Here is a 10,746-nt window from a genome sequence, read left to right as displayed (position 1 = left end):
AGGTGCACTCATTACCAGTTGTTGGATTAAAGAAAATACATGCCAATATAATAAGAGATGTTTTATATAGATGCGACATCTGATAATGAGTCATGTCGCAAAAGTATTGAATTTCTGCAATATTTTAAAATTTCCTTCAACAATAATGTAAGCGTATTTATGAGCAGTTGCCCATTAAAGGCAAGCTTGTAGTCGCATAACCTATACCTGAATGACGAGAACGACATAAATAATTCTCTTTAAAAAAAAATTAAAATAGATGAACTAGTCAAAGTCCAATATTCATGTAACCAGTAATGAATACCATACATAATTTCCTTATTAGGTTTTTTTTTTTCTAATTCTTTTCCATTTCGGCCACCAGCAAAAGAAAAAAAAAAACCCAAAGAAATACACTGGAGTGACACGTGGAGCCATATGGTGAGCAGGAACACGTACGCTACTCAATCCTGGGCGTTGGTCTGTAACTTCTATCAATTTTTATTCTGTCACGACTCACGAAAAATAAAAACAGCGAAAATCCAATTGGGTTGGTTGGAGCTATATACGCTGCACAAAAGGGCACGGGTTTTGATTGGGTGTGTGAGGTTTTAGGTTTTTGGCGAATTTCGCGTCTTTTTTAACCGCTTCATTTTCTCACTCTCTCCTCTCCTCGCTTCTTCTCTCACTCGCGCTCCTTCCTCTAGGGTTTTAGGGTTTTCTCATCTCCAGACCAACAACACCTTCGCTCTCCCAAATCCAAAACCCAAAAGCCATGGACAAGTTCCAGAGGGTCGAGAAGGTGAAGACCGCGGTGCCCATCAACGTCAACGAGATCCGTATCACTACCCAAGGTGCTATCAGAAACTACATCAGCTACGCTACCACTCTGCTTCAGGTTTTTCTCCTCCTCTCTTTGATCTTCCATTCCCAGTTTTTTTATTTTGATGCTTTGATTCATTATTTGTTTTTGCTATTGTTTGTTTCGTTTCTGGGTGGTTTCGCTTTTGCATGTGTTTTTTTGGTAATGGCTTTTCTCTGTTTGGTTTATTGGGTCGTTTTTGCTTCTGATATTGATGGGATTTTCACCGATTTTCTTTTGTGTGTGTTGTTTTCACCGGTCCTGGTTGTTCATATTGCAAATCATGTTCAGGTGATAATATGAATGTTCTGTAGACTCCTTTTTGGGTTTCCTGGTTGTTGTTATGGAAGACACATGGATAATGTAGATTTAGTTGGTTTTTCCTTTGATGGCCTTGGCTAAGTTTTCGTTGTATTTACGACGAAGGTCTTTCATAGTTGTGCCTTCGTGTGGTTCACAAAGATGCTAGCAGTTAGGGTTTGACTGGAAAATCGGACAGTGTTAGTGCTTTAGGAATTCCAATGATAAACTATTTACATCAAAATTGGACTGTAAACTTCAATGAGGACGTCTTAGTTTCCATGTTTGTGTCAAGAATTCAATTTACCAAACAATCAGTGGTATACGAAGCTTTGGGACTCTATAGCAGTTGTCTCATGTACATGTTTGCGTGATATGTTATGTCATATGTTATGTCATTTGAGATATAGACCAATTTATACCCGTGAGTTCAACGGGGCTTTGAGAAGCAATAACAATGTTCTAAACTTGTGGTTGCAGAAGATATAAGGCTTTACTATGACGAAAGTCCATATTTGGTTAACCCCTGTATTTGATCCGGGTGTCAGTCTTTCTATGGATTCTGTATATATCTCTGATTCTTGGGCATTACTTGTTTGGTATTGTTTCGTTGGAACGGGTTGACATGATACGAATAATGGTTAAATTATAAAGAATGTTCCATAATATACTCATATCATTATCATTGTTTTCCATTCAGAGGATGGGCAAGAAATCATACCACTTTGTGCTTGAAATATATTAAGCTTGAGTTTTCCTTATTATGGTCTCTTTGTATGTTTGTTGTTATTTTGTTTTTGTTATGTTCTAGGAATTCTAAGGGTAACTTTCTCTCTTACTCCCATTTTTTTTCTCTCACAGATTTCACCCCAAAATCCTAGTGTTATAGAACAAGTGTCTTATTTATGAAATTTTGTCTGAATTGTTTGTATTTGTGGTATTGGTGATTCCTTTATCCTTCCATCTGAATTTATGAGCTGATGTTTTATGGTTTATGACATTTTTCCTTAGGATAAGCAAGTAATTGAGATTGTCTTGAAAGCAATGGGACAGGCAATCAGCAAGACAGTGGCCATTGCTGAAATTATAAAGGTTGTTATCCTGAAACATATCTCCTTCCATATCCCATCCACCCCCCCTCTCTTCCCTCTCTCATCAGTGCACAACTAACCAGTTATTTCTGTCTTTAAACAGAAAAGGATTCCCTCGTTGCATCAAGATACTGCCATCAGCTCTGTAAGCATAACTGATGTATGGGAACCTATTGAAGAGGGTCTTGAATCGTAAGTTTCTGATCGTAAAATTTCACTGTCCAGTTTTGTATATATAGATATATTTTATGGGTATTGTATTTTTATTTTCTGCTGATTCAATGTGCATGTATTAATATATGTTGCAGTGTGGAGACGACTCGTCATGTCTCAATGATTTCAATCACATTATCAATCAAGGAGCTAAACACAAGCTCTCCTGGGTAAGTTCTGAAATATTTTAAGAACTCTACCAAGATTGCTTCTTATGGATAAGTATAAAATCTTCTGCTAAATATGCATAATATTGAGCTTATGGAAAGTATTTCTCCTTCTTTTTCTGGTTCCTTTAACTTTAATCTTTTTGGCATGTCCCGTTTCCGTAGGTATCAAGCTCCATATGTTGCTGAACAATCAAAGTCACAGCCCAATTACCAACAGCAGCAGCAACCAAAACAAGCGCGGGCTTCATACAATGCTGTCAATGAAGGTGATGCTGACGACAACTTATCAAAAAGCTCATTTTTAAGCATGGTTCATCTTTTCAACTTTTAATATGTTTCATTGATTTGGTTCTTAGATTCATATGGCCGAGGTCGTGGACGTGGTAGAGGGAGAGGGCGGAATTGGGGCAGGGGTGGAGGATACGGCAACTATCAAGGTGGATATGGTAACTATCAAGGTGGATATGGAAACCATCAAGGTGGTTATGGAAACTATCAAGGTACAATAAATGGAATCACATAATTATTTTACGGTATTATTTCTTTATCATGGTTTTATGAAGTTCTTATATATATAGTTTACATTAAGATAAAGCTGCTCTTGACTTGCACCATTTTTCTGATAGATAATGGTGGATATTCAAACCGGGGAAGAGGTGGAGGACGTGTCAGAGGTTGGGGTAATCGTGGTAAGTTTGCTTCTTTAATTGCCTATACAAGGAAAATTCCCCCTTGGATCATTTTGTTTTTGTTTTCCCCTTTTTTCTTAAGCTTTGGTGTCTTTGTGTGTGCATTCAATTGTTGAATGGTATCCATATAATGGTTGATCTGGGGACATACACACTTTACCCTTGAAGATGTGTACTTTGGATATGAATTTGTTATGGTGCATGTGTGTGTTTGTTGCGTATGCTGTTATGGACTAATTGTTTCAAGCCTTTGATATTCATATAGGTGCTGGTGGCTATGAAAGGGGTGCTGGTGGCTATGAACGGGGTGCGGGTGGTTATGAAAGGGGTGGTGCTGGTGGCTATGAAAGAGGAGGTGCTGGTGGCTATGAAAGAGGAGGTGCTGGTGGGAATGAAAGAGGAGGTGCTGGTGGGTATGAAAGAGGAAATGGTGCTGGTGGGTATGAAAGAGGAAATGGTGCTGGTGGGTATGAAAGAGGAGGTGCTGGTGGGTATGAAAGAGGTGCGGGTGGGTATGAAAGAGGAGGTACGGGTGGGTATGAAAGAGGAGGTGCGGGTGGATATGAAAGAGGAGGTGCTGGAGGATATGAAAGAGGAGGTGCTGGTACTGGTGGTTATGAAAGAGGCAGAGGTGGAGGGGGAAGAGGGTATGGCCGTGGGCGAGGACGGATGGGCGGGCGCACGAGGGGTGGTGCAAACCAAGCATAAATCTAAAGTTGGTGATATTTTTTGCTTCAGCTACATGCATGCCTTTGGCCTATGAGGGTGCGGTTTATCAGAATACTGTTTCAATAGCGTGAAATGCGGTGGCCTTACAATATTTGGCGTTGTTAACAGTGTTTCTATTTTGATGTTTGCCTCTTGCATTATATTTTGTGGATATGGGCAGGCTTGTTTTTGGGTTTTGCATTTAGCCAAGTGAAGAAAATGCTCGGTTTAGTATTTGCTGTAATTCTTTTCACCATTTGTTTCTGCCAATATTGTATCTAGAGCTTCCTTGCAATATATCTTTATTTCTTTAAAATCCATTACTCTCCTCCCATTTTCTTCAAATGTATAATGCAAGTAGGAAAAAAAGGGGGAAATGTGGAGTGACCAGGTATTAACTTGGGAAGAAGTGACATGACCAGGACAGAGACCAATCCTGGAACATTTCATACTAAATTTCGTTTTTCTTTCCTTCATTTGCTGTCTCTTCCTGTTGGTCAATTGGGATTTGAAAATGATGTAAAAATATGGCACATTGGTTTCTGGTGATATTTCAAAATTTGTTCTATTTGTAGAAAAGTCAGCAACTTTGGTGACTTGGTCTCTTGCTGGTTTAAGGTTTGTCCCTAACTCCTAATTGTTGAGACGCGTTCCAAACTTGCCTGCGAAAATGGACAATGACAACATCCACTTTGAGTCTTCCAATGTTATGAGAAGCCAGCAAATCTGTCCTTTGGTAAATTGGTGGTTGTTTGCCTTTGCAAATAAGTTTAAACGGGGCTTCCGAAATAGGTAAAAAGAACCTTATCACGGATAAACTATGGGATAAAGCTAAGCTCGCTGGTGGTCGACTACGATGTTCCATCCATGTACGAGATGAAACTTTTCATTCTCTTTCCTCCATCCATGTACAGATTGGGTGCTGATTTGTCACATGGCAGGTGGGAATTTATTGTTAAAATGCAACTCAATTGTAAAATTGCAACCATCTTAAAAGTTGTTTCTCACCTTTAAGATTTGAAACATACATACTTCTATCTTATTTTTAAATAAAAAATGTTTAAAATAGATAACGAATAATTAAAAGAGCGTTAATTGAGAAATACGGTTATTCCGGAAGCAGATTGAACACTCACTTAAGCCTAATTCTAATCCACTTTTCTACTCGTCATGATCACTTGAACTAACCCGCAAGTTTTAAGACTAATTCTAACTCACTTTTCTACTCTCATGATCACTTTAACTAACTCACAAGTTTTAAGGTACAGTTAATTTTTAGGCAGGGGATTAGACTAATGACATGATAAACGAGAATAGAGCCATAAATTGAGGTAATTTGAAGTATTAGATTGGGTTTGAGTTTAGCGGAGACAAAGACTTCAAACAAGAAGCAAGAATATTAACCATTTTGTTTTGGCCCTTAATGAACCAACCACCAATCGGGTTTGAGTTTAGCGGAGACAACCCCGTTATAACAATCATGTGTTTGTAGACACATCTAGGAAAAGACACAAACTACAAACACATGGTAGTACTAGTATGACTTACGTAACATACGTTACACCTCATTTCAATTTTATATATAATGATTAAGATTGACAGAAAAATTCAAGATAGGTAGGGCCGTGGGAGTTACATTTCTTACTTTGTGTCCATATGTTAATATATTTTCTGAGCTCTTACACATCAATATAATTAGTCCCTAGTTTACCTAATTTCTAGATTATTTATAGAAGCAACCAAGCACTGCTCTGAATTAAGTATAAACATTTGAAGATTAAGGTTATGCCATTAAAAAAAAGGTAATTCATTTAAGATGGAAGGACACTACGTTACATTAAGATCAATAACGTAACCATATTGTCTTTCGTTTCTTCTGCTCGATACGCGCATTGAATGAGATTGAAGTTTGAACCCAATGCAAAGAAATGTTCAACTCTATTAATTTCTATTCCCATGGGAAGTTTCCAAAATATAATCAAGCATAACAATCAAATGCCATAAGTGGGTGCTGATATAGATGTATCAGGGTTGAACAAGAAACAAACAATGAAAATTTTGACCCTAAATTTTGACTCTGTATATACATCAACTTATTTGGAAGCACTTTTCCTCACAAGGCCATGAATCATGTCCAGGTTCATCTTTTGCCACAGCGCACACACTCTCTTCCACTTCCATGACGCCATTACATGCTTACTTTCAAAGTGCTTCTATGGATATCTTTTTTAACTTATTAAAAGTAGCAACAAAATTTAGTGCTCAGAAGATACGTATCACATCCTTGGGCTGTTTCTTAGCTCCCTCCTGGTAAGAAATCTCAAGCTCCCAATAATCCAAGCTGGTTCAAACATGCCTCAACTGTATCGATCTGCTTTAAGGGTCAGGTTCAGCCGTACGAACTACAAACCGACGTCTTCTAAATCTTCTTCTTTTTTTTTTTCTTTTTTCTTTTCTAAAACACCTATTCATTTCTTAATCTAGACGTAGAATGAAATGTATTTGGCTTAGTTAATTGTAGACATACATTAACAATGGATTAGGTAAAATATCTCGGTTCATCAATCCCAAAAACTGCTATACTCTCTCTCTCTCTCTCTCTCTCTCTCTCTCTCACATGAATTTTGTCCAAAAAAGAGATGACATTTCTCGATGGTCACTTTCTATCTAAAGTGATGGCATGTGACATCTAAGGTTACCATAAAATAAAACTTGGCCACAAGAATCAAGAGCACCCTTTAGAATGAATGGTTCAACTTGTCGATATGTATAGTAATTAAAATTAAAAGTTTATCTTTAAAACTTTAAATCATTTAAGTAAATAAATTCGAAATTGAATTAAAAATGACACGGTCACTATATAAATCCTAATTGACCTAGTACTCTCGTTGTTCTCTTTTTATATACCTTACTTAGGTTATTTTTTATTGTAATTTACGTCACATTGTACGCAAAATTAAGCACGAATGATATTTTTTATTAACAAAGTTTCTACCATAATCTTGTCCGAATTCACTTGAAAATTGAGATAAGACAGGCAAGAATTTATGTTTATTTTAGGTAAACCAAACCCATCTATAGTTCATAGGTTGGGCTCAATTTTACTAATGATCTTCTTTTAAAAAGTTACATGATCGATTATCCCAAACCAACAGGACACAAATTATTGTCAAGTGGTTGCGTGAGTAAATAAAAATAATCTGACTAAGTGGCAAGAACCCTATGGCCCACCTTCTGTGGGGCCCAGCCTCCATGATTTTAATCACATCGTAGGGTCCTCGTTTATTTAATCATGTTAGCAGAAACGAAAAAAGTCATGAGGGGATATCCCCAATAATACTAGGAGGGCATGGAATCCCAGAAACGTGAAACCACAGAGCGACACGTGTCCCGGCCGACACGTTGCAGGGCAGCTGATTGGCAGCTGAGTGAGCACAAGCATACAAAGATGAATGAAGCCGTAATTTGGCACAATGTTCATGCTCATCTTCTAAAACCCAAATAATTTTCAAAATATAAATTTGATATTGCTTCTATAAATTGGACCTCCTTCTCTCTTTCTCCTTTTCCAGGGAGTGTAGACCCAGCAGCTCCAATTTTATTTGCTTTATTTTATTTTAATTTATAATTTATTAGAGCCAAATACAGAGATTATTAATTTGATAGGCAGGCAGAGAGAAATTAAGAGAATAATGGAAGGCAGTTCCAAGACGAGCAGCCCAAAGGGGAAGAAAGATGATCTCTACCATGTTATTCACAAGGTTCCTTCTGGTGATAGCCCTTATGTTAGGGCCAAACATGCCCAGGTTGGTCTCCCTTTGCCTCACTTTTTCTGGTTTTGTTTCGGTTTTTGGGATTTTGGGTTCATTTTAAACAAATCCCATGAGTTGTTTTTGCATGATATATAATATATTTGTTTGTGGTGAGTTTAGATTGCATGCTTAATTTTATGCCATAGACAGATGGGTTTTCTTGTGGCTGCCCTGCGCATATCGCATTCGTTGTGTAATTCAAGTGTGTGGGAGCAATCATGCATATCATTTCTTGCTAATTATAACCAAACATTTGCTATGTGATCCATATTTCTCTCTCTCTCTCTCTCTCTCTCTCTCTCTCTCTCTCTCTCTCTCTTTGTTTTGCGTGCCTTTTTGGCATTGCTCATTGGCTTTGGCCAGCTTATATCTAAACCTACTTCTTCCTCCAATTGCCATGGGGATTATTATTGCTTAGCAAAAATCTTTGTATCTATTTATGGATTGAAAGTTCTTGAACTTATTAAGATGGATTGATGAATGGTTGACTTAGGGGTCGTTTTGTTGTGAAGAAACCAACCATAGAGCTCGCACGTGAAGTTCAAACTTCAAACCTACTTTTATTTTTCCCAAATTCAAGTGATTATGCCAACCATGCAATCGACTCCTTTTTTTTTTTTTTTTAAATGTGATTGGATGTATTTGTTTTCAATTATAAATATTTTTATAATCATATGTTATACGTGGTTGAGTGGTAAGTTGGATCTCATTGTCTCAAATATAGTTAAATTAGGTCACAATAATGTCTCTTCACCTATGCAACCGTGAACTTTTTAGCCATAATTAAATACAAAATGTAGTTAAAATTAAATACCTTAATTTATCAATTATTTTCTTCAAATTATTAAGTTGGTAGAATTTAGAAATTCAAATCACTTTACTTAATCATCTTATTGCAAATGCGGACGATCTTAATTGCCTGAATATTATTGAACGTCAAAGTTGATAGGCATGAATGATGTATCATTACAAAATAAAAGTATTTACTTTTTGCCTACCTTTTCCGCAACTTCAACGATATGAATTATGGAGAAGCATATTCTAATACTTTACACATATATACTAGTTTAAACTATTTCCTATAATTTAAATTATCGCTTGTACTTTTAAAAAGAAAAAATCAAGAAAAGAGTAACACTCATTTTCCCTCCTTCTGCTTATCTTTACAATATTGTAAATAACAACATTATAACGAAAATGTTATTTACAATCCAATAAATTTAAACAAAAAACAGGACTCATTTGCAATAATTAACAAAAATCGAAAAAGAAAATTAGAGTGTTATGAAAGCTGAGGGGGCCACGACCATGTGGATGTTGGATCTAAATCCTTGGGCGGAAAAAGAAAGAAAGAAAGAAAAATTGCTTATATATGACGCAGTCTTTCTATTTAGTGTTGGCCCACTTGTCAACAACATGCAGAGAATGACAGTTCTTCATTGTTTTTTTTATTTGTTTTCGTATTATTTATTAATGGGCCTCTGGAGGCCCACGGATTGCCCTATGTTTTCGAATTTTCTCTAACACAGTTTTCGACTTTTTTTGTACAACAATTTTCAGCTAGTCGAAAAGGATCCAGAGGCTGCAATAGTTTTGTTTTGGAAGGCAATAAATGCAGGAGACAGAGTAGACAGTGCCCTAAAAGACATGGCTGTAGTGATGAAGCAACTGGACAGAACTGGAGAAGCCATTGAAGCTGTCAAGTCTTTCAGAGGCCTCTGCTCTAAACAGGCCCAAGACTCACTTGACAATGTCCTCATTGACTTGTACAAGAAATGTGGCAAAATTGAGGAGCAAATTGACTTGCTCAAGAGAAAGCTAAGGCTTATATACCAAGGAGCTGCCTTCAATGGAAGACCCACCAAGACCGCGCGCTCTCACGGAAAGAAGTTCCAAGTTTCGGTTACTCAAGAGACCTCGAGATTACTGGTACGATACATTATCAGATATCTAATATGTTAGGTTACCATATTAAGAACCAACATTGTAACATGATGCATTTAAACTTCACAGGGCAATTTGGGCTGGGCCTATATGCAAAAGGGGAACTTCATGATGGCGGAGGTGGTGTACCGGAAAGCCCAAATGATCGACCCGGACTCGAACAAGGCCTGTAACTTGGGGCTTTGCCTGATCAAACAGGGCCGGTACGAAGACGCCCGTTTGGTCCTTGAAGATGTGTTGGAAAGTAGACTTCCGGGCTCTGATGAGAGCAGGTCAAGGAAACGAGCCGAGGAGTTGCTAATGGAGCTGAGGTCCATGCATCCTCTACCTGAGTCGTTCGATCTATTGGGCCTAGATCATGATTTGGTCAACGGGCTTGAGCAGTTGATGAATGAACGGGGCCCAGTTAGATCAAAGAGGCTCCCCATATTTGAAGAAATCTCTCAATTTAGAGATCAAGTGGCATGTTAATATTTTGGGGGGAATTTTTTTCCTCCAAAATCTAATCCTCTTATGGTGTTTCTTTTGTTCATATGTAGGTGTGTTAAAATAGGTTGTGTGTTTAGGCCCGGGCGCCACCCCCCCCAAAAAAAAGAAACACAAAAAATTTGTGTTGTGTGAGGAAGAAATAAGGTCCCTTTGTACATAAATGATTTGTGTAGGACAAAACCAAGTTAGTAAGAAGAAAGTGAATTGGGAACCAATTATTTATTGGTTCTATTTGGGAATAATGAAATTATCTCTTGCTACCATCAACAATAAAATCAATATGAAAAAAAAACACAAATGCATGGATGAAAATGCAGCCTATACCAAGAATATATGATTTTAATCCTTCTAGATAGGGCAAAGTTGTAGTTTGATCATTTTAGTTTCAATTGTCGTGATTAGATTTCTAAAACTTATTTAAGAGATTCAATTCAAAAACGACGACGTAATTTCGTTAATATTAAAGATTTTTTTAAATTTAAATTCATT

The 10,746-nt window shown here is 37.2% G+C and overlaps 2 protein-coding genes across 2 annotated transcripts; both read left to right on the top strand.

Annotated features, from left to right (window-relative positions):
- The first annotated feature begins 549 nt into the window (after positions 1-549).
- On the top strand, positions 550-4,561 carry LOC117638074 (glycine-rich cell wall structural protein 1.8). Its single transcript, XM_034373165.1, has 8 exons — positions 550-877; positions 2,153-2,233; positions 2,336-2,424; positions 2,541-2,615; positions 2,778-2,881; positions 2,972-3,115; positions 3,242-3,304; positions 3,570-4,561. The coding sequence occupies exons 1-8, from the start codon at positions 755-757 to the stop codon at positions 4,010-4,012; spliced, it is 1,122 nt and encodes a 373-aa protein (XP_034229056.1). The 5' UTR covers positions 550-754; the 3' UTR covers positions 4,013-4,561.
- A 3,017-nt stretch (positions 4,562-7,578) lies between these two features.
- LOC117637486 (protein SULFUR DEFICIENCY-INDUCED 1) lies at positions 7,579-10,302 on the top strand. The gene is made up of 3 exons (XM_034372382.1): positions 7,579-7,818; positions 9,385-9,753; positions 9,838-10,302. Exons 1-3 carry the CDS (start codon positions 7,705-7,707, stop codon positions 10,237-10,239), a joined length of 885 nt encoding a protein of 294 aa, XP_034228273.1. The 5' UTR covers positions 7,579-7,704; the 3' UTR covers positions 10,240-10,302.
- The last annotated feature ends 444 nt before the right edge of the window (positions 10,303-10,746 follow it).

The sequence above is a fragment of the Prunus dulcis genome, chromosome 8, assembly GCF_902201215.1.
Source record: "Prunus dulcis chromosome 8, ALMONDv2, whole genome shotgun sequence".
NCBI classification, from domain to species: Eukaryota; Viridiplantae; Streptophyta; class Magnoliopsida; order Rosales; family Rosaceae; genus Prunus; species Prunus dulcis.
The sequence above is the reverse complement of the archived record's forward strand: the minus strand, read 5'-3'. Positions and strand labels throughout refer to the sequence as shown.